Here is a 24849-nt window from a genome sequence, read left to right as displayed (position 1 = left end):
ATTAGAGAAGCAGACTGAAGGTCCATGAGGCCACCAAGAGCAGACAGACCCAGGCACACTGATGGATAGAAACTCACATCTTGGTCCTCTTGAGCTGCACCTTTCAACAAAGGTCTGGGAGACTGTAGAGGCTGACTCAAAGACTCAGAGATCACAGTGGGAGTTCCTGGAACTGGAGATGGTTCAGATTGCTTATTCCCCTTGTCAAAAAGGGAAAAAATATCTACCCTGGATTTTAGGAACTCAGAGTAAGTTCCCCTTTTCACCGTTTTGCCCTAAAATTAAAAAAAAAAAATTGAGAGGAATTAATTTACATTTGATAATAGTAAAACAACCTAAATATTAATCGAGAAAAGTTATCTGGCCTTAAATTATGATTTTTGTTAAAAAAATGATCCCTGAGTCTAGAATTCTTGTTGAAAAATCTAATTCAGTCAACTCAGTACAGAACTGAGCATTGTATTCTCTGTCAAACCCTGTGTTGGGTGCTGGGGAATATGAAAGAAACATGTGCTTGTGTGTTTAAAATGGAGGCCATTGACATAAGTACCCTGGGCAATTGGGGAACCAAGAAGCACAGAGCTTGGTGGGAAGATCAGCAGTGTCTCTACAGACAACATAGGAATTGAGAGAAGCCTCCCTCGTGGCTCAGACAGTAGAGAATCTGCCTGCAATGCGGGAGACCTGGGTTTGATCCCTGGGTTTGGAAGATCCCCTGGAGGAGGGCATGACAACCCACTCCAGTGTTCTTGCCTGGGAAATCCCATGGACAGAGGGTCCATGGGGTCACAAAGAGTTGGACACGACTGAATGATTACGCACTTACAGCAAATCATGTGAATGCAGAATTTTAAAAAACAGTCAGTTGGGGAGGATATTCCCAGGAAAGAAATGTAAATTTAACCCAGAGGTGGGGACCAGCACATCTGCATGTGGGTGAGAGTCTCTCATGAAATCTTCACTGACCACTGTCACTGTCACACTGTCATGTGCCCGGCCGGGATAATAGGAACCAGCCCTGGACAGAAAATCCACGAGAGGCCTCTCTTTGGTCTACAACTGTCCCCACACACTCAGCAAGTTCCCAACTTCAAATTCAATATTCCACCTTTTAAAGTAATTAAACAAGGAGGCCACGGGGCTGGGGTGGCTCTAAAGCCTTGGCAGTCTGTGTGCACAAACCAAAACCTAAGCCAGAATCAGTGCACTGAGATCCGAGAAAAAACTTAAGAATAATCACGAGCAGCCAACTAGGCTTCTCTAAATCAGACAACTGCTTAAGCTACTGCCAATCTCATCATGTCTTTGAACACATGTAACATATCACTGCACAGTTTCCCTCCCTTACAAAGTCATATAAAATAATGTGCAGATGTTTTCATCATTTTCCGATCCCTAAACAAGGCACAGCGGATTCACTCAGTGGCAAGCAAAACACTAGGAAAAAAAATCCCAGGATGCAAAACTCATCAAATGAGAGCAGCTCTGGTTAACACTGGTCAGATAGAAGTTGACTCAGAACCCTAGTTGGGACCATTCTCACCCTATCCCCTGAAGTAAGCCACTGGGAGAAACCCAATGAAGCATCTGAGTAACATCTGATACTGCAGAACTAGAATATCATGTAGGATATAATGTGTCTTGTTCTACTTGGGAGGCAAAATTCACATACCTCTTTAAAGAAATCACAACTCACCACTTCACATCTATAATATGCACAATGAAATGACTGGTGGCACAAAGAGAACAATTTCACTCAGTAGCCAAGCACTGACAATCCCAAGGAGACTAAGGGGGCAGCCATTTCCTCTCTGCTGTGAGACATGGACCAGACAAACAGTAAGGATGCACCCCAACTCATCCAAGAGGTGCTCACCAGGGGACAAACAGTTGTTTTATCAGTAGTAAAATTAGGGGTAGTGTCCTCAAAGGAAGAAATAGGGGACCCTAAAATATCTAAGGATTGGTTGGTTCAATGGGTTATTCTGTCCACAGATCTGTGCTCATAAGACTGTCAACACTGAGGTTTACACACCAGAATCACCCCCTCTGGACATGAAATCTACTGCTCTCAAGCTTGAGAAACCTTAGCCCCTCCCTCAACCCATTCCTAGAGGATTAGAGAGGAGTCAACACATGGAACTGCTTCTAGAGAGACAGAGGTTCTGCATTTTAATAATCCTTCATAGATCAGAAATTCATTTCTTAAGTCAGGGATCTGATTGAGGGCCTGTGGAACAGTCAGGGGTTAATGACAGAAGTGCCAAGGCCCAGAGGTAAACAGGCCAAGGAGTGAAGCATCAAACAACCACCAAGTCTGAAAGCTTCTCGCTAACTTCCACCCCGCCCCCCAAAATGCTAGGAGTTATGGTGTGAATGGTGCCTCCTCCTTGAAAAGATAAATTCAAACATGACACCTGTGAACACGATCTTATTTGGAAGAAGGGTCTTTGCAGATGTAATCAAGTTAAGATGAGGTCACACTGGAGCAGGGTGACCCTAAATTCAATATGACTGATAGCCTTATGAGAAGAGAAAAGACTCAGACAGACATGGGGACAATGGCCATGTGACATCAGAGGCAGAGACCGCAGTGCGGAAGCTGGAAGCCAAGGAACACAAGGAAGGCCGGTGAACACCAGAGGCTGGAAGGAAGGATCCTCCCCAGGAGCTTTCAGGAGAGCACGGCCCTGCCATCACCTGGATTTGGGACTTGTAGCCTCCAGAACGGGGAGATGATAAAAATGTTATTTTAAGTCACCCAGTTTGTGATTCTTTGTTACAGCAGCTCTAGAAACTGATACTCTAGCCTGAGCCCACACTTCCATTTTCTCCACTTTACTAAGACTCCTAACTACTTCTGCTGTTACCCCTCCAGTGAACATCAGAGAAATCTCTCAAATCTGATACCATCCAAAGCTTCCATCCCACTTCTGGGCCCACTGGCCACTGGTCGGAGACCAGTTCCCTCCCGTCCCCCTGCTCACTCTCCTCAGACACACTGGTCTTTCTGCCGTTCCTCCAACCTGCCAGGTCAGCTCCTTCCTAAGGACCCCCTGCCTCAGACCCCCGCCCCTAGGTGACTGTGTGGCCCCCAAGTTCATGTCATTCAGACCCTGTGAGGCACCAGCTCCTCAGGGAGGCAGCAAGGATGTCACATCCATCCTCGTTAAAATCAGGAGCCCCATGAAGGCAGAACCTTGTCCTCTTGCTGCAGAGACTCCCACACGTTAATGGAAGATGATTTTTAGGCAAGCTACGTATAACAACCACCTGGATGCAAACAGATCTTAGTATCTCTAATTTCTAAGTAATATACTCTGACTTAAGTCATGGTAGAGGAAAACAAAAAGTTCTAAATAAAATTGCATCATTATCTTTAACAGATTTCATTAGAACAGTGATGATTCAATAACCCTGTGGTTGTACTTAAATACTTTAGGATTTATGTGGCTTAGAGTATATTTCCGGGCTTTCCAGCTGTGCTAGTGGTAAAGAAACTGCCTGCCAATGGGACAGGGTTTGATCTCTGGGTCAGGAACATCCCCTGGAGGAGGGCATAACAACCCCCTCCAGTGTTCCTGCCTGGAGAATACCATGGGCAGAGGAGCCTGGTGGGCTACAGGTGTTTGGATTCATCCTCCAAGGCACGAACAAAAGCTCTGAGAAGAAAGGGGTAAAAAACTGAGGGAAAAGAGGCTGTTTGCCATAAATTCAAGGAGAGTGACCTGCGGGGAGGTCTGTCCTTCAACACACCTGTGCGCTACCAATTCCTCAGACTTCTAGAAATTACTTACATCTTTCAATATCAGAATCTGACTTGCATCTTTTAGGTGCTGCAGCTGATGAGTCACTAAGATTGTGATCTTCTCCTTCAAGGCCTGACAAATACACCTACAAACGTAAAAGGCACAGAATGCAAAAGCACGTTATGGAGGTGCTACAAAAAAACTTATATTTTGAAAACAGTGAGACAAAGATCACACAGCAGTCAAAGATCTGTAGTTTAAATACCAAATCAATAATAAAAATTGCATACACATAAATTAATTATTGTGACTAGGTTCTTAAATTTATCAGCAGCAAATTTGAATCTAGTGCTACAAAAAATTCTAAAAACCAGTCCAGTGAAGGAGAAACTAACAGCTAAGTTCTTTCTCTAAAACTCAGCTTAACAATTTTTTACATGTTTTATGAAGAAAAACAGCTAAGCAATACTGAGAAATCAAAATTTGACTGAACTAAAACACTATTTTATCACTATGAAGGAATGGGAAAAGAAGGATCTATGTCATATAAAAATGTGAACATTCTTAGACAGTTTTATAGGTGTTTATTTAAAATTAATGACATACATATTTGCAACAAAAGCCTAATAGATTCTTGGTAACTTTTGCCAGAGTGCATTTGCTAGACACTTGTTCCCAAAGAATATTAGACAGAATATGAATGTCAGCATGGCATCCATCAGTCTCTACAACATTCCCCATTCCATCCAGGAAGCAAGTCTTCTTTCATTAAGACTGAACACCTTCCAAACATGAAAATAAAAGAACAGAATCCAAAAGGCTCAAATCAGAGTGGAATTCACCCAATGGCTCAAAGGACATGCCAGTTCTCTATAGTCAAGACATCCCCTCAATATTCAACCTTAAATATTTTTCACAGTAAAATATTGTTCCTACATTTTAAATGCAGACGCTTAGGGACTCAGCCCCAGTCTCATCCCACTGGGTCCACAACCCCTCCAGGGAAGTGAGTGCCTGGTCCAGGGCCCCGGTGACCTCGGGCAGGGCTCCAGGCAGGTACTCTGGGATCCCGAGCCCCTCACAGAGCAAATCTCAGGAACCTAGGCCAGACCTCAGCCTGTGAGTGAGTCAGAAAAAAATCTGGAGGCAGCAGACTACAGCTCAATCCCTCTCACAAACCTGATGATGTTGGATGAGCGACTGAACCTCAGTTTCTCCATCTCAGAACAAGGTCAATGACAACCCATCCACACATCCTGAGAAATCAAACCACAAATCCGGCTTGGTAAATGTCAGCCTCTTCCTCCAGTCCTCCCTAACCATGAGTGGTCATGTGCTTTGGACTCAGGAAGAAAAGTCCTAAGGGACACACTGGACACTGAGTCTAATCAGAAGCAATACCCCAAGATGTAGGCATATACACCATTGCTTCATTAAGTCCAAAGGATTCATTTTTACCTTTTGACATGTGTTAGCTCAGCGTTCATACCTAAGTTTCTTGACTAACACCTTTTCAGACTTTAAAAACTAAAGTTTTTAAATTGAATTTTTTTTGCCTCAATTCATATTTACTTGCCTAAAGGTCCTGAAGGTGAATGTTAATCAAATCTGATGAGCTGTTATGTCCAAGATGGACCAACACAAAAGCTGTAAAATGTTTTCTTCCTATATTTCATCACAGATGAGGTAATACAAACAATTAAAATGAAATGATCAGTTGATGGCTTTTAATTTTTCCTAAATAATGCTTTTACCCAAATCACTAGAAAAATACACTATTTCCAAGTTTAAGATTTCCAAGGCATGCCATAGAAATGACTGAGTCAGCAACCCGTTGTTTAACTATTATTCCTGGGCTTCCCTGGTGGCTCAGAGGTTAAAGAGTCTGCCTGCAAGGCAGGAGACCAGGGTTCAATCCCTGGATCGGGAAGATCTCCTGGAGAAGGAAATGGCAACCCACTCCAGTATTCTTGCCTGGAGAATCCCATGGAAGGAGGAACCTGGTGGGCTACAGTCCATGGGGTCGCAAAGAGTCAGACACGACTGAGCGACTTCGCTTCACTTCAAGGACTATGCTAATCTTATAATCCCATATATAATCCTATATGAGGGAGGGCTGTGTTAAGAGGAGACAAACCCCATGGAAGAGCGTATAGAAATGAAACAGACAGAGTCCCCACCTCCATTTATTCAATCAGCAAATGTTTGTCGAGGAGCGAGGCACTGTCCTAAGTGCTGAGGATATACCCACAGGTCAAGAAAGCAGACAGCCCTCCACATCGTGTAGAAGGGGACACACTGAATGAGTGTAGAAAATGCACCACTGGGCAGTGATGTGTACTTTGAAGGAAAAGCAAGAGAGGCTGCTGTCTTAGATGGGGAGTCACAGGAGCCCCGAGACTATCTGAGGAAACATCATGGAAGAAGACACAGCAGGTGCAATGGTCCTGGGACGGAACAAGTTGGGCTGAGGTGCCTTCCTGCATTCACAGCTTATGGGGGGTGGCTATGGCTGGTGGGGGCACTCATAAATGGTCAAGTGCACCCACAGGAAGTCAGAGGGGCACTGGCGCCACCTGGAGGAGCAGGAGGGAGCAGCAGGGCCAATCTTGCACCTTCCTTCTGTGTCCTGGCACACTGCTCCCTGCTCTGGGACCAGTATGTACAGATGGAGGTAAGAAAGGACCCCCAAAAGAGCCAGTACAGTTAGATACCAAGTGGGTGTCAGGACGAGCTGGGAAAGCTAATGGGGACAGACAGCAAAGAAGCCTGTTCTCTGCTTGAGGACCCGGAGCTGCTTCCTGAATGGTGGGGGTAGGGGCAGGGTCTGTGCAGGATGGGAGCAGGAGGGTGAGCTGCATAAACAGGAGCATGGGAATCTGATCAGGACAGACCCACAGACATGAAGAGGCAGGGGTCAGGTGATGTGGGGCTGAACCATGACAGGATCCATAACTGAACACAGGTGAGATTGCATCAGTTCATCCAAGGCCTCTCACCTTCTGTAGATAACAGAACCCACAGTGTTCACAGCAGCAAGTTGTAAAACTCATGAACCTCGGTGACCTTCCTTCATGACTGAAGGAAACTGTCAATGGTAGTGGAAGTGTGATTCATTCACTTCTAATATGAAACATCCCCATTGTTAAGCTTCCACACAACCACCATCTCTCACAGCATATGTCCCATCCAATTCTCTAACTTGAGAACATTCTCCAGCTGCTGCTGAGTGGCTTCCTTAAGAGCTTTCATGCTCTCTGCTTTAAGTCACCCTAGAGAGTGTGGTTCTGATTAGCAAACAACAATCTTAAGCTTGCTTCTTTCAAGTACATATCCAAAGTGGTACACCCAAAATATGAGATGATTTCATAAATAATCTCCTGTGTTTGAAAAAGAACTCACGAGAATTTTTGTGATCAGCATGGTGTACTTGGCACCAAAATGCCTTACTCTCCCTTGTGACACGGATGCAATGACCAGCAGAATCTGTTCCTGCCCTGATGGAGAATTTGTGCAGGTGCTCACAAGATGGGGTGACAGACATTTGTAAGTCCAGGGTGAGGTGCTGGGAACCAAGAGGCTGAGATACTCAAGATGCCAGAAGGGTGGGGGTGGGGAATCACCATCACAGCATGAACTCCTGTCACTGAACTCATGACAAGACACAAGGCACTTCTTTAAGGGAAAACTCATCAAGTCTTGAACAGGAGAGGGTAGGAAAGGGGGGTTAGATCAGAGAGCTGGAGGCCCTGCAATGCGTCATCTGTCCTGTTCCCTCTTGTTCTCAAAGATTCAGTCCTACTGTTCAGGTCTGTATGTGTGTTACAATATATCTAACATGAAATTTACCATTTTAACCATGTAGCCATAAAGTGGCATTAAGTACATTCACAATGATGTGCATCCATCACCACCATCCATCTCCACAACTCTTTCTGGGCTTACTGTAAATTAATCTTGTCCTCAAGTTCACATGTTGTCACCTTAGTCATTAGTACCTTAGAATTTGGTGTCATGGACTTTAAAGAAGTAATGATTACACTTAGTTATACTGGAACTAATCTAATGTGACTGGTGTGCTTAGATGAAGAGGCAACTAAGACATAGGGACAGAAACACAGGCATGTAAATCAATGAAGTTAGAACAAACCACCTCACCATGCACAAAATAAACTCAAAATGGCTTAAAGACTTAATCATAAGATGTGATATCATAAAACTTCTGGTAGAGATTATAGGCAAAACATTCTCTGACATAAATTATACCAGTGTTTCCTTAGGTCAATCTCCTAAGGCAATAGAAATATAAGCAAAAATATACAAATGGAGGCTTCCCTGGTGGCTCACTGGCAAATAATCCACCTGCCAGTGCAGGAGACATGAAATCCTTTCCTGGTGCAAGAAGATTCCCACATGCACAAGGCAATTAAATCCATGTGCCACAACTAATGAGCGTGTGCCCTGGAGTCCAGGAGCTGCAACTACTAAGCCCACATATCCTAGAGCCCACGTTCTGCAGCAAGAGAAGCCACCACATTGAGAAGTCCACACACCACAATATAGAGCAGCCCCTGATCGCTGAAACTAGAGAAAAGCCCTCAAAACAATGAAAACCCAGCAGAGTCAAGAATAAATAATAATTTTTAATTAAAAAAAGCAAATAAGCAGATGAAACCTAATCAAACTTACAAGCTTTTACACAGCAAAGGAAACCATAAACAAAATGAAGAGACAACTTACAGAATGGGAGAAAATATTGCAAATGATGTGACAGACAAGGGCTTACTTTCCAAAATATACAAACAGCTCATAGAACTCAACAATAACAACAAAATCCAATTTAAAAATGGGCAGAAGAACTAAATAGACATTTCTCCAAAGGACATGTATAGATGGCTAATAGGCACATGAAAAGAAGCTCATTTCTGTGAATTATTAGAGAAATGAAAATGAAAACCCAAACAAGCTATCACCTCACACCAGTCAGAAAGACCATTAAAATAACAGTGGCTGAGAGAGAGTGGGCTGCCTCAAGGGATTAGATCTGATAGACAGAGTGCATTAAGAACTACAGACAGAGGTCCCTGACATTGTACAGGAGGCAGTGACCAAGGCCATCCCCAAGAAAAAGAAATGAAAAAGGCAAAATGGTTGCCTGAGGAGGTCTTACAAATAGCTGAGAAAAGAAGAGAAGCTAAAGGAAAAAGAGAAAAGGAAAGATATACCCATTGAAATGCAGAGTTACAAAGAATAACAAGGAGAAATAAGAAAGCTTTCCTCAGTGATCAATGCAAAGAAATAGAGGGGGGAAACATTGAATGGGAAAGACTAGAGATCTCTTCAAGAAAATTAAATATACCAAGGGAACATTTCATGCAAAGATGGGCTCAATAAAGGACATAAATGATATGGACCTAACAGAAGCAGAAGATATTAAGAGGTGGCAAGAATACATAGAAGAACTATACAAAAAAAGATCTGCATGACCCAGATAACCATGATGATGTGATCACTCACCTAAAGCCAGACATCCTGGAAGGAGCCATCACTGTGAACAAAACTAGTGAAGGTGATAGAATTCCAGTTGAGCTATTTCAAATCCTAAAACATGATGCCGTGAAAGTGCTGCACTCAATATGCCAGTAAATTTGGAAAACTCAGCAGTGGCCACAGGACTGGAAAATATGTTTTCATTCTAATCCCAAAGAAGGGCAATGCCAACGAATGTTCAAACTACCACACAACTGCATTCATCTCACACACTAGCAAAGTAATGCTCAAAATTCTCCAAGCCAGGCTTTGACAATATGTGAACCATGAATTTCCAGATGTTCAAGCTGGATTTAGAAAAGGCAGAGGAACCAGAGATCAAATTGCCCACATCTGTTGGATCATCAAAAAAGCAAGAGAGTTGCAGAAACATATCTACTTCTGCTTTATTGACTATGCCAAAGCCTTGACTGTGTGGATCACAACAAACTGTAGAAATTTTTTTAAAAGATGGGGATCCCAGACCACCTGACCTGCCTCTTTAGAAACCTGTATACAGGTCAATAAGCAACAGTTAGAACTGTACATCGAACAACAGACTGGTTCCAAATAGGGAAAGGAGTATGTCAAGGCTGTATTGTCACCCTGCTTACTTAACTTATATGCAGAGTATCATCAAGAAAAATGCCAGGCTGGATGAAACACAAGATGGAATCAAAATTGCTGGGAGAAATATCAATAACCTCAGATATGCAGATAACAGCACCCTTATGACAGAAAGCCAAGAAGAACTAAAGAGCCTCTTGATGAAAGTGAAAGAGAAGAGTGAAAAAAGTTGGCTTAAAACTTGACATTCAGAAAACTAAGATCATGGCATCTGGTCCCATTGCTTCACAGCAAATAGATGGGGAAAAAGTGGAAACAGTGACAGACTTTATTTTGAGGTGTCCAAAATCACAGCAGATGGTGACTGCAGCCATGAAATTAAAAGATGCTTGCTCCTTGGAAGAAAAGCGAAGACAAATCTAGACAGCATATTTAAAAAGCAGAGACATTACTCTGCCAAGAAAGGTTCATCTAGTCAAAGTTATGATATTTCCAGTAGTCATCTATGGATGTAAGAGTTGGACTATAAAGAAAGCTGAGTGCCAAAGAATTGATGCTTTTGAACTATGGTGTGGAGAAGAAGCTTGAGAGTCCCTTGGACTGCAATGAGATTCAACCAGTGCATCCTAAAGGAAATCAGTCCTGAATATTCATTGGAAGGACTGATGCTGAAGCTGAAACTCCAATACTTTGTCCACCTGCTGTGAAGAATTTCATTTGAAAAGACCCTCATTCTCAGAAAGATTGAAGGCAAGAGGAGAAGGGGATGACAGAAGATGAGATGTTTGCATGGCATCACCGACTCTATGGACATGAGTTTGAGTAAGCTCCTGGAATTGGTGATGGACAGGGAAGCCTGGTGTGCTGCAGTCCATGGAATCACAAAGAGTCGGACACGACTGAGCGACTGAACTGAACTGAGAGGCTATGGAGTAAAGGGGACCCTTCTACAATGCTGGTTGGAATATAAATCGCTGCAGACACTGTAGATAACTGTATAGAGTTTCCTCAGAAAACTAAAAATAGAATTACTTTATAAGCCAATAATTCCACTCTTTGGCATATATCTGGATGAAACTATAAGTCAAAAATATGCATGTACTCCTATGTTTATGGCAGCATTATTCACAATAGCCAAAACATGGAAACAACCTAAACATCCAGTGAGAAATGAGTGAATAAAGAAGACGTGGTACATGTAGACAATGCAATACTACTCAGCCATGAAAAAAAAAAAAAGAAAGAAAGAAAGAATCCATTTGCAGAAACATGGGTGAACCTGGAGATTGTCATACTAAGTGAAGTAAGTCAGAAAGAGAAAGCCAAATATCATATTAATCACTCATATGTGGAATCTAAACTATGGCAGAAATGAACCTATTTACAAAACAGAAACAGGCTCACAAATATAGTGAACAGACTGTGACTGCATGGATGGAGGGAAGTGGTGGGGAGGGATGGACTGGAAATTTGGGTTTAGCAGAAGCAAACCATTATGTGTAGAATGGACAAACAACAAAGTCCTATGGTATAGCACAGGGAGTGGCATTCAATACTCTGAGATAAACCATTATGGAAAAGAACGTATATGTGTATATAGCTGAGTCACTTTGCTGTGCAAAGAAATTAATACAATGTAGTAAATCAACTATATTTTAATAAAAACTTAAAAAAAAAAAAAGGACAGAGAAACAGGTTGCATGTGAACAGAGGGAAGACCATGTGAGGACACTGTGAAGTGGATGTGGTCAGAAGCCAAGGAGAGAGGACTCAGGAGAAAGCTGCCCACACCGTGAACCTGTAGCCTCAAGAACTGTGAGAAGATTGATTTCTATTCTTTAAGCACTTCATCTGTGACAACATGCTATAGACAATGTTCTTCTCAAAAGTCATACATTGAGACTTATGCCCCACTGTGTTAGTATTAGGAGGTGGGGCCGTGGGGAAGGACCAGGGCATGAGCGTGAGGCCTGCATGAAGAACCCACATGGCTCTCTCACCTCTGCCACCACGCAAGGACATAGGAAATGGGCCCTCAGCAAACACTGACTCTTTCAGCACCCTGACTTGGATTTTCCCAGCCTCCAGAACAAGGAGAGATAAATTTCCATCATTTCTAAGCTGCCCAGGCTCTGGTCTCTGTGAGAACAGCCTGGACAGACACAGTGCTAGAAACTAATACAGGACCTGACACCAAGAATTCCCAAACAGCTTCTCTCTGCTGAACACCCCGCCTCCTCCAGGTGAGGATGTGCCAGAGTACTGGATCCTCTTCTCAGCCTCCACACACCTGCCCAGCCTGCAGGCCCCAGGGCACTGCGCACCCAGCCCTGGGCACAAGGAGCTTTCCAACTTCAGTGAAAGCCTCCGGCTGCCACTTCCACTTCCATTTAGCACTTACTATCCTGGCACCCCACTCCAGTACTCTTTCCTGGAAAATCCCATGGACGGAGGAGCCTCATAGGCTGCAGTCCTTGGGGTCACGAATAGTCGGACATGACTGATAGACTTCACTTTCACTTTTCACTTTCATCCATTGGAGAAGGAAATGGCAACCCACTCCAGTGTTCTTGCCTGGAGAATCCGAGGGACGGGGGAGCCTGGTGGGCTGCCATCCATGGGGTCGCACAGTGTCGGACACGACTAAATCACTTTGCTAAGTGACTTAGCAGCAGCAGCATCCTGTATCAAAACGTCTAAACCCTGACTAGGCTGAGGTTTCCTCAGGCATCCATCTTAACAAGTTCTAGGTAGAGACAGGTCCCTTAGAGGCAGGAATGAGAGCTGGGTGTCCTAGTCTTCCTTAATTTGCCCAGGGTGGGTCCGTCCCCTCTCCTGGCTCAGTGTCCTCCTTGTAAACTAAGAGGTTTTTGTGAAGTAACGTCTGTAAGGGCATCAATCTCAGTGCACACAGCAGGGTGTTAATAAGTGCATCTGGAAGACTCATTGGCTTTAACAAGGTGAACAACAGTAAGGGAACTAACCATGGAAAGATGTGGAGGCTGTTTCTGGGGGAAAAAAAATAAATTTGTATAGCTTTGAAAAAGACCAGTCTAGACTCCATAGAGGCCTCAGTCAGTGTGTATTAGGACACCTTTTACACAGAAAAGCATCAGAGTTGTACTTTAGTCACTGTGTGGCCAACCAAGAGTCACTGACAAGTTCTAAATTCCATAAACAGGAATGAGGGTCAAGACTTAAGCCAGGGGAAGCAGTGGTGGCCTGGGAGTGAAAGGTTGTTGTTGAATCACAACGCCAGGATTCTTGGCCCCTGGAGGAGAAGAATTCAATCCGGGGCCAGAGATGAGGCTTGATCTCTCAGAGCTTTTGTGTAATAAAGTTTTATTAAAGTATAAAGGAGATAGAGAAAGCTTCTGACATAGGCATCAGAAGGGGGTAGAAAGAGTACCCGCTTGTTAGTGTTAAGGTGAAGTCGCTCAGTCATGTCTGACTCTTTGTGACCCCATGGACTGTAACCTACTAGGCTTCTCTGTCCATGGGATTCTCCAGGCAAGAATACTGGAGTGGATTGCCATTTCCTTCTCCAGGGGATCTTCCCGACCCAGGGATCGAACCTGGGTCTACCGCATTGGAGGCAGATGCTTTAACCTCTGAGCCACCAGGCTGAAGTTATATACTCTCCAATGAATCCAAGGCATGTCTGGAGGTTGTAAAGACCTTACCAGACCTACTCCCATAATTTACATTTTAAGATATCAGAATTAGCCATAAGGTTTAATCCAGAGACTGTCCTCAGGCAGAATATATTGTTGTTATATAATCTTTGTAAAGGACAGGTCTACTCCCATAATTTACAGAATTAGCCAGAAAGTTTAATCCAGAGACTGTCCTCAGGCAGAATACATTATCGTTGTATACTCCTAAGGAATGTAGAGAAGAAAAAAGTTTGTCCTTTCTTCCTCCTTGAGAATTCCAGACCCCTCTCTCCTTGGGGATCCCTAGACTTCTTATCAACCTGCCTAGGAAATGACTCTCTCATTCCCCCCTTTTCTTTTAGGAGAATTATGTTGCCTAGGGAAAAGGGGTGTCATTCTCATTCTATAACTGCTTCTGAGCTGAGAAGGGGCATTTTCCCTAAATTGGCGAGGCAACATATTCTCCTAATCCTCATATTGAGGATATCTGATCCAGGGGCCTCAAGTAGTAGTTGGAGGAAGTTGCAGCAGTAGCAGGAGTTTGAGCAACCATTTTTAACTTAAAGGCTTTCATGCAGCTAGTGTTAGGGACCAAACGACGGGCTCTAGGACCTGAGTCATGTTCACCAGAGACAGGACATGCGCTCATCCTGCCTGGCCAATCATGTAACGCCAGCTACTCCTGTAACTGAGACAAAGAACTGCCTGTATATAAGCCGCCATACTCCTTTGTTCGGGGCTCTTGTAGGATTCTACTGTGCTGGAAGAGACTTGGGCCCTAGCGCGCTAGAAATAAACTCCCTTCTTGTCCTTGCATTACTGTGGTGGACTTGCTCTCTCGGTCGGTTCAGAGATATGGGCTCAGTGCATAACATTTGGGGGCTCGTCCGGGATCTCCGTCCCACTGGGGAGGACAATTCTCCTGGTAGAAGGGAGTAACCTCATTAGGAGATAAGAGCTCTGAGCACTGGTGCTAATGTTGCAGAAAGCCCAGATTAAGGCCAGGGCCCAGTATCGTACTGGGGAGGCATCTGGGTGTAAAGTGCAGAGGCAAGTCCAGCGTAAGGCTGGGGCCCGGTATTGTGCTGGGGAGGCGGCTGGTTCTGGTTACTGGATTAAGTCCAGCATAAGGCCGGGGCCCAGTATTGTGCTGGGGAGGCAGCTGGCTCTGTGAACATCCTGCAGGTAAGATTGTGTGCATTGTTGGTGGCCACCTTGTGTTTGTTATCTGTTTGTCTATTCGTGGTGTCTATGTTGCTCTTTGTGTGCTCTGTTGGCTCCCAGTGTACTTTTCTGTGATCATGGGACAAACAACTTTTATTCCTTTATCTCTGATGACTGACCACTTCTCTGATTTCAAGTCTAGAGCCCAGAATCTTTCGTTACTGGTGAAGAAGAGCAAACTGGTGACTTTCTGTTCTGCCGAGTGGCCCACCTTTGACATCGGATGGCCACAAGAGGGAACCTTCAATCCCCAAATTATCCAGGCAGTTGAAGAGAGGGTGCTTACTCCTAGTCCTGCCAGGCACCCAGATCAGACTCCCTACATTCTGGTCTGGCAGGACCTAGTAAGAAACCCGCCGGAATGGCTTAAACCATTTGTTCTCGCTCCTTCTAAACCTCCTAAACCTCCCCGTCCCTCTTTCCCAACTCCAACCTTGCCAAGCCCACAGGTGCTAGTCATGAAGGCTTCTGAAGAAAAAGAAGGAAAAAAGGACGAGAATCAACCAAAGCCGGTCTTCCAGGAATCTTCTCTGTATCCTAATCTGATAGATCTGGAGACTGAATTGTTCCCACCCCCGTATGCAGATCCACATCCACCCTTGCTTCCACAGGTTCCACAGGTTTCATCGGGAGAAGCCAGGAGGAGAACCGAGCCTTCAGCTCCTCCCAGAGAAGGGGGGCCCACCCAGGGAACTCGGGGAAGAACAAGGGAAATGGCCAGCGTAGTGGAAAAAGAAGACCCAGAAGTCCCCTCCTCCACCGTTCACGCATTTCCGGTCTGGGCAGGGCCAGCCAGAGAGGGTGGAGAGCAGACATATCAGTATTGGCCCTTCTCCACTAGTGATTTGTACAATTAAAAAACCCAGACTCCCTCCTTCTCTGAAAAACCACAAGGTCTTATTGATCTTTTAGAGTCTATCCTTTTTACTCACAATCCCACTTGGGATGATTGTCAGCAACTGTTACAGGTGCTTTTCACTACAGAGGAGCGCGAGCAGATCCTGTCAGAAGCTCAGAAGAATGTGCCAGGGGTGGATGGGAGGCCCACAATACAGCCTAACCTCATTGAGGAGGGGTTCCCCTTGGTGCGACCCAACTGGGACTTCGAACGCACTGAAGGTAGGGAGCGTCTCGGAGTGTACCGCCACTCTTATGGCCGGCCTTAGAGCGGCCGCCAGGAAGCCAACTAACTTGGCCAAAATAAATTCAGTGAGGCAGGAGCCAAATGAGAGCCCAGCAGCCTTCCTTGAAAGGATAATGGAAGCTTTTAGACAGTATACCCCTATGGACGCACAGGCAGATGAGTCACGAGCGGCAGTTATGTTAGCATTTGTAAATCAGGCAGTCCCCGATATTAGAAGAAAGTTACAAAAGATAGAGAGGTTAAATGAACAATCCTTGCAAGATCTAGTGAGGGCAGCCGAGAAAGTTTTTAATCATAGAGAGACCCCAGAAGAGAGAGAGGACCACATTAGAAGAGAATAAAGAGAATTTAGAGCTGAAGAAAACCGTAAAAATAAAAAAGAGCTGGCCCAGATATTTTTTGCTGGGGTTGAAAACAAAAACAGGTTCCAAAAAGGAAAAAAATTGGACTCAAAAACTGAAGGAAAAACGACAAGGCGTAAGCTTGAGAAAAACCAATGTGCATTTTGTAAAGAGTTTGGACATTGGAAAGATAAATGCCCCAAGAAAAATCTAAAAGAGGGGCCCAAGAATCCCAAGAATGAGACTCCCTCTCCAGACAGTCATATCCTCTACGTGGGTGAGGATAGCGACTAGGGGGGTCAGGGCTCGAAGCCCCTCCCCAAGTCCTGGGTAACTATAAATGTGGAGGGGAAACCGGTTGGCTTCATGGTGGACACGGGAGCCCAATACTCAGTCTTAAACCAAAAAGATGGACCCATGTCTAAGAAAAGTAGCTGGGTGCAGGGAGCAACTGGGACTAAATGATATGGATGGACTACAAAATGGCATGTGAACTTGGGGGCCCACCAGGTGACCCATTCTTTTCTGGTGATACCTGAGTGTCCAGTGCCCTTGTTGGGAAGGGATTTACTGTCTAAAGTAAATGCCCAGATTCATTTCGACCATGGACAAGTGTCAGTTTTAGATGGGACCGGGCATCCTCTTCAGGTCTTGTCTCTGGCATTAAAAGATGAATACAGACTCTACTTGCCAGAGGCCCCAACGACAATAAGCCCCAAAGTACAACCATGGGTTCAAAGATACCCTCAGGCCTGGGCTGAAACTGCAGGAATGGGACTAGCCAAACAGAGGCCCCCTTTCACTGTGGAACTGAAAGCCAGTGCTTCCCCAGTGAGGGTACGACAGTATCCCATGAGTCAAGAGGCTCGACAAGGAATTACTCCTCATATACAATGCCTCATAGATGCTAGGATCCTGAAAAGGTGCCAGTCCCCATGGAACACTCCCCTGTTGCCTGTGAAAAAGCCTGGGGGAACTGATTTTAGACCGGTTCAAGATCTACGAGAAGTCAACAAACGGGTTAGTGATATTCATCCTACGGTTCCTAACTCTTATACATTGCTAAGCAACTTGCCTCCAAACTACATTTGGTATACTGTTTTAGATTTAAAAGATGCCTTTTTCAGTTTGCCTCTTGCCCCCGCAAGCCAAGAGATCTTTGCCTTCGAATGGCAGGAAGACGGTGGTCAGACCCCTGTGCAGCTGACATGGACTCGCTTACCACAGCGTTTCAAAAACTCGCCCACGTTATTTAATGAGGCCCTGGATGAAGACCTCCATGAGTATCGGGTTGAACACCCTACCATTGTTTTATTACAATATGTTGATGACCTTATGCTGGCAGCGGCAACAGAGAAAGAGTGCCAAGAGGCAACAGGTGACCTTCTCCAAACCTTGGGGACTTTAGGTTACAGGGCCAGTGCCAAAAAGGCCCAGATTGCCAAGCAAGAGGTGACATACCTCAGTTATAAGATAAAACAGGGCCAGAGGTGGCTAACACAGGCTATGAAAGAAACCATCTTTCAGATCCCTGAGCCGGCTAACCCTAGACAAGTGAGAGAATTTCTGGGAACTGTGGGATATTGCAGGTTATGAATCTTGGGGTTTGCAGAAAAGGCCAGGCCCCTATATGAAGGGACCAAAGAAAACAAGGACAGGAAATGGACTGAGCCAATGAAAGAGGCCTTCCAAGAGCTCAGGCAAGCCTTGCTAGAAGCTCCTGCCTTTGCCCTCCCTGATCCATCTAAGCCTTTCCAATTATTTGTAGATGAAAAGCGGGGTATAGGAAAAGGGGTACTAACACAGAGATGGGGACCATGGAAGCAACCTGTAGCTTACCTTTCCAAGAGACTGGACCCAGTGGCAGCCGGATGGCCACCTGCCTCCATATCATCGCGGCCACCACGCTCTTAGTCCACAATGCTGATGAACTGATTCATGGACAGAGACTCTTGCCATACACTCCTCATGCCATAGAGAGAGTTTTAAAGCAACCCCCAGGTAAATGGATTTCTAATGCCCTCTTGACGTACTACCAGGCCTTGCTACTTGACACCCCATGGATTCATTTCCAAATGCCCTGCACTCTAAATCCGGCCACTCTTTTGCCCAATCCGGAGGAAAATAGCCCCCTCCATAAATGTGATGAGATACTGGCCGGGGTAACAGCAATACGAAAGGACTTAACCAATACTCCACTGGATAACAGTGAGCTAAAATGGTTCACAGATGGCAGCAGTTATGTGAAAGATGGACAGAGATGGGCGGGAGCCACAGTAGTAGATGACTCTGGACAGATGATATGGGCAGAGGCCCTTCCCCTGGATACCTCAGCACAAAAGGCAGAGTTAATTGCCCTGATTCAAGCATTAGAGAGAGCCAAAGGAAAAAAGAATAATTATTTTCACTGACAGTCGCTATGCTTTTGGCACTATACACATCCTGGGCCCGATATATCTGGAAAGGGGGGTTTTGACAGCTGAAGGAAAAGAAATTAAAAATTTGCCTGAAATCCGTAGACTTTTAGAGGCTGTACAGATGCCTCGGGCTGTGTCAATAGTACATGTACCTGGACATCAGAAGGGTGACAGCCCCACAGCACGAGGGAATTGTGCTGCAGACCTGGCAGCTCGAAAAGTAGCTGATGAATATTTCATCACCCCTGTGTTGGCGATCGGACTTCCACCTCCAGGTATGGGAACTCTGCCCCCAACCCCTGAGTATTCATCCACAGACCTTGCTTGGATCCAAGAACACACCAACCTTCAAAAATGTGAAGATGGATGGTACCGAGACTCAGACGGCTATTGATACTCCCTGCTCAGTTGGGACGGCAACTATGTGAGCATTTACACTTGTCTACTCATCTGGGAGAAAAGAAGACTCTGATGCTCTTTCAAACTGCACACCTGCGATTTCCCCGGCACCAGACAACTGTAAAGAACATAGTGCATGCTTCTAAGGCATGTCAACAGATGAGGCCAGGAAAAAGACAACATGCAGGACTGAGGTATCAGGGAGAAGGACCAGGGCAACACTGGGAAATAGATTTCACCGAGGTAAGGCCAGGTCGACGGTATCGGGCCTTGGGTGCATTGCAACCACGTATGCCCAGCTACTTCAGCAGAGCAGGAAGACGCTAAAAAAGAATGGGAAGCATCTCTGCACCCGTCCAACCCCCTGAGGCTGAAGCTCCGGCGTCGTCGACAGGATCAAGACAACTCGTCTGGATCATCTTATGGATGACCATGTTACTCTGCTCCGAAGCTGCCAGCGTGAACCCGCACCAACCCGTCAAAATCACCTGGAAACTGCAAAATGGACTAACACGTGAGATGCTTAACTCCACCACCGCCATACATCCACCAAATACTTGGTGGCCAGACTTATACTTTGACCTTAAGCCGGTGGTAAATGTACCCTGGAAGAGGGGCAAGCTCTGGAATCATGCATTCTGGGCATGTCCAGGTGTGCCCAGGCACAACTGGAAGATCTGTGGGGGGATACAGGACTCTTATTGTAAATCTTGGGACTGCGTAACTTCCAATGATGGGTCAGAGACTCCAGGGTATAGACGGTGGGATGTAGGAAATCGGGACTTGCTTAACTTCTCATTTGTAGGCCCCATACCTCCGTACTCCGATTGGGAAAAGGATCGTAACTTTGCCCCGGTAAAAATAAGGTTTAACATTGACAAAGCAAAAAAAGAAAAGGCCTGGGTCAACAGGATATCATGGGGGCTTCAGACCAGAACTTACGGGTTCCCATACCGGGAGTATTATAATGGGATCATTGTTGTGAGTCAAGTTTTAGAACCGGTACAAATGTATAGTATCGGTCCAAACCCCGTTGAACAGGTCCATGCAACTCTCTACCCGACAACCTCCCTACCTACATCCCAGGGACCAACAAAAGACCCAGAGGCAGGCCCCCTTGCTAAACTCGGACAAACAGATCCACTATGGAAATTAGTAAAGGCAGCTTATGCTACCTTAAATCAAACCCATCCTGAGGCAACTAAATCCTGTTGGTTATGTTACAACTTAATTCCCCCTTATTACGAGGCAGTAGGCCTCAATGCCTCTTACAACCTGGCCAACGGCACCGATCCTCCTCAATGTCAATGGGGAGACCGAAAAGTAGGCCTTACAATGAGAGAGGTATGGGGGAAAGGGTTATGTATGGGCAAGGTATTATCAGAGAGGTCTCCACTGTGTGCGCATGTCGTCATTGAGCCTACGGACTTGCCCATAGCCAGGTGGCTAATACCACGGATGGGAGGATGGTGGGTCTGTTCACACACGGGGCTGACTCCATGCTTACACAGCTCAATCTTTGATCCCAAAGAAGAATTCTGTGTTATGGTAGCAGTCATGCCAAAGATTCTGTACTGACCAGATGAAACAATATATGATTACTGGGCCCAAAAATTGACCCTAAATCCTCAAGAAAGAACTTACAAAATCAAGAGGGAACCTCTTACTGCCATAACCATAGCAACTATGTTCGGTCTTGGAATAGCCGGGGCCGGAACAGGAATAACAGCTTTGTCCCTGCAAAGCCAAGGATTTAACTCCCTGAGAGCGGCCATAGATGAGGACATCACCCTTATAGAGCAATCTATTAGTCATTTAGAATCGTCTTTAACTTCCCTATCTGAAGTAGTTCTGCAAAACAGAAGAGGATTAGATCTGTTCTTTCTGCAACAGGTGGAACTCTGTGCTGCCCTAGGAGAAGAGTGTTGTTTTTATGCTGATCACACAGGAATAGTTAGAGAATCTATGGCCAAAGTAAGAGAGGGACTAGTCCAAAGTAAACGAGAACGTGAGGCTCAACAAGGATGGTTTGAATCTTGGTTTCAACAATCCCCTTGGTTGACCACCCTAATCTCCACCTTGCTGGGACCCCTGCTAGTACTTCTACTGATGCTTACCTTTGGCCCATGTATTATCAATAGACTTGTAGCCTTTGTAAAAGAACACATAAATGCAGTACAGCTGTTTGTGCTTTGGCAACAATATCAAGCTGTGTCTCAGGACCGAGAGGAAGATTCCTCTATATGATCTAAGGACAGGGGGGAATGTTAGGGACCAAACAATGGGCTCTAGGACCTGAGTCATGTTTACCAGAAAGAGACAGGACATGCGCTCATCCTGCCTGGCCAATCATGTAACGCCAGCTACTCCTGTAACTGAGACAAAGAACTGCCTGTATATAAGCCACCATACTCCTTTGTTCGGGGCTCTTGTCAGATTCCACTGTGCTGGAAGAGACTTGGGCCCTAGCACGCTAGAAATAAACTCCCTTTTTGCCCTTGCATTACTGTGGTGGACTTGCTCTCTCGGTCGGTTCGGAGATACGGGTTCGGTGCATAACAGCTAGAAACAAATCCAGTTATACAGTTACAAATACAGGGAGTAAACAGCGAAAAAAAACAATCAGAATCAAAATTAAAGTCACATTATTTATATAGGTAAAGTGCAACGTATTGTACCAGTCCATTTTAGGGTTGGTAGATGTCATCAGATGAAGAAGAGGCATCACATGTGATTGTTGTCCAAGGTATTCACAGACTTGGAGAAAGTTCTTTCCTTGAAGTGGAGATGTCCACCATGGGAAGCCTTCCACTGATGAAGAGAATCTTTATAACCTCCTTAGCCTGTTCACTATGACAGGGAAAAGCCTCAATCCATCCAGTAAAAGTATCTACCCAAACTTGTAAGCAAGAATATACATTAGCTTTTGGCATACGAGTAAAATCAATTTCCCAGTCCTCTCCAGGATACTTCCCACTTCGTTGTAATCCAGATGGGGGAGAGATTTTGCTTCCAAAACCTGTTCAGCAGTCACCACGGCATAACCTGCTTTACGCTTTCCATCCCAAACAAAAGAACTGCCATCAGTAAATATTTCCATGTCAGGATTGTCTAATGGGGTATCCATTAGATCTTCCCGAGCTGCATAGTTTAAAGTTAGTAATTGAGAACAATCATGATCAAGTGTTTCATTTTCCTTCTCAGGAAGGAAAGTGGCAGGATTTAAGTTTCCACAAACTTTAAGCTTAGTTACTGGTCCTTCTAACAACAATGACTGATATTTAAGAAGCCTACTGTCTGTCATCCTAATATTAACCTTAGAATTTAAGATTCCACTCACATCATGAGAAGTCAGTACAGTAAGGTTTCATCCATTAATTATTTTTAAAGCTTCAGGTGCTAATAAAGCCACTGCCCCAATTATTCTTAGGCAGTGGGGCCACCCATGTGAAATTACATCTAATTCTCTGCTTAGATAAGCAACAGGTTGCTGGTGAGGCCCTCGGGGTTGTGTCAAAACTCCCAAGGCCATACCTTTTCTTTCAGTGACGAATTAAATTCTGACCCTGTGGGCAAGCTCAGAGCTGGAGCTTGCAGGAGAGCAGTCAGAAGAAGCTTAAAAGCTTTTTGAGTTTCTGGAGACCAAATCAGTTTGTCAGTTTCGGCCTGCTGAGTTTCAGCTATAAGTTTATATAAAGGCCGGGCAAGTTCCCCATAACCAGGAATCCAAATGTGGCAGTTACCTGTGATTCCCAAAAATCCTCTCAATTGTCTTAAAGTCATAGGTAGGGGATGATTTAGTATAGGCTTAATTCTCTCAGGGCCTATGGCCCTAGTCCCTTCTGATATGATTAGGCCCAGATATCTAACTGATTGTTGACAAAGCTGAGCCTTTTCTCTTGATGCTTTGTAACCACAGCCTGCCAGGAAGTTTAAGAAATCTTCTGAAGCTCACGAACAAGCTTCCTCTGTCTCAACACAGAGCAAAATATCATCTACATATTGTAATATCACCGCTTTAGAGCTATTAAAGTTTTGGAGATCCCGTGACAGACTTTGTCCAACTAAGTGAGGACTGTCACGAAATCCCTGAGGCAAAACTGTCCAGGTTAACTGAGAAGCTGCGTAGGGTCTTCAAAGGCAAATAGGAATTGACTTTCTTCCACCAAAGGTACTGAATAGAAAGCATATTTTAAATCAATTACTGAGAAATATTTGGCTCCTTCAGGAATTTCAGACAATAGAGTATAAAGATTAGGCACCATGGGGTGTAAAGGAACTACAGCCTCATTTATTATATGTAAATCTTGAACTAGTCTCCATTTACCATTTGATTTCTTTATACCCAAAATAGGAATGTTGCAAGGACTGTTACAGTGAATTAATAGTCCCCGTTCCTTTAAATTTTCGATGATGGGTTTTTAACCCTTCCTTAACCTCAGGTTTCAGTGGATACTGCTTCTTATGTGCAAATAAGTGCGGATCTTAGAGCTTGACAACTACAGGAATAGCATTTTGTGCTCGACCCACAGATTTTCCATCAGCCCATACTCTAGGATTTACATTTTGTTCAACTAGAGGAAAAGAAAGGGAGGGCTCCATATTTATGAAAACAGAGGCATGGACCTTGCTCAGTATTTCCCTCCCCAAAAGGGGTGAGGGAGATTCTGGCACGATCAGAAACTCGTGTGAAAACAGCACAGAGTCCCAGTTGCAAGATAAAGAATAACTGAAATAATACCTTTTGGCTCGTCCAGACAGTCCCATTACAGAAGCGGATCGGGAAGAAAGTGGGCCAGGGGCTTCAGTAAGCACAGAGTAAGTTGCCCCAGTATCTAAAAGGAAATCGACAAATTGGCCCCCATAATTATTAATACCTGGGGTTCCTCAGGTGTAATTAGGATGGGAGCTTGTGTAGGGACTCCCGGGCACCTTCAGTCCTGATTGTCTTGAGAGTCTGACCCCGGAGACCTACGCCTCTGAGGGCAGTCTTTCTTCCAGTGTAGTCCTTTGCAGACTGGACATGGAGCCGGGGGTGGCTTAGATGCCTGAGGGCAATCCTGCTTGAGATGCCCCTCCTTTCCACAGTAAAAGCAAGCCCATCCCTTTTCACCTGGGTCCCTCTGGGCATTTTTCTCCAGCTGTTTAAAAACGTTTTTCATAGCCATTGCGAAGGCTTTCTGCCTTTTCCTTTGTCTTTTTTTGCCTTTCTTTCTTTTCCTCATATTCCCCAAGGTAATAGACTATCTGAGCCAGTTGTAACAGAGTATCTAAAGACTGATTTGGTCCATACACCTGTTTTTGTAGCTTACGGCGGATATCTGGAGCCACCTGAGTGAGAAATCTATCTTTTAAGATCACTTTTCCTTCTTCGCTTTCGGGATCAGTCTCAGTGAATCTGCAAAGGGCTTCTCTTAGTCTATCTAGGAATTTACCAGGAGTTTCCTTCTCCTCCTGTTCTATGTCTGCCAATTTGCTATAGTTTAAAGGCTTAGAATGCGCCTGCCTAAGTCCTTCAAGAATACATCTGACAAAATGACTGATCCCATCTTCCTTTAGCTGTGTTGTAGTCCCAGTCTGGTTCTATACTTGGGACTGCCTGATTCCCAGTGAGGAGGGCTGCTATCTCGTCCTCCCTCTTCCCTGCTGATTCATTACCAAGCCACTCATCTCCATAAGCAACCGCTTTTCCCAAAACTTGAGGCTTTGAGTCAGGAGTCAGCATTTGTCCCAAGATATACATCACATCCTTCCAAGTAAGGTCCTAAAGCAGAGTAACACCTTTAAAAGCTCTAATATATTTTTCTGGGTCCTCTAAATAGT

General features: G+C 44.8%; 1 protein-coding gene across 11 annotated transcripts in view; it reads right to left on the bottom strand.

Annotated features, from left to right (window-relative positions):
- Positions 1-24849, bottom strand: part of LOC106991387 (ATP-binding cassette sub-family C member 4-like) — a 589015-nt gene that overhangs the window by 96168 nt on the left and 467998 nt on the right. For 10 of the 11 annotated variants that reach the window (XR_009595284.1, XM_042254994.1, XM_060394635.1 and 7 more), the window contains exons 14-15: positions 3798-3894; positions 78-275 (exon numbers count right to left, since the gene is read on the bottom strand). The exons of the other annotated variant lie outside the window; for it this stretch is intronic. Coding sequence is in view for 9 of the 10 variants with exons in the window: in XM_042254994.1 (XP_042110928.1) it covers positions 78-275; positions 3798-3894 (295 nt within the window). In the remaining variant the exon portion in view is untranslated. The remainder of the gene's footprint in view (positions 1-77; positions 276-3797; positions 3895-24849) is intronic. 11 annotated transcript variants of the gene reach the window in all.

This window comes from Ovis aries, chromosome 10 (assembly GCF_016772045.2).
Source record: "Ovis aries strain OAR_USU_Benz2616 breed Rambouillet chromosome 10, ARS-UI_Ramb_v3.0, whole genome shotgun sequence".
Lineage (NCBI taxonomy): Eukaryota > Metazoa > Chordata > Mammalia > Artiodactyla > Bovidae > Ovis > Ovis aries.
This window is presented reverse-complemented; position numbering and strand designations above follow the sequence as displayed.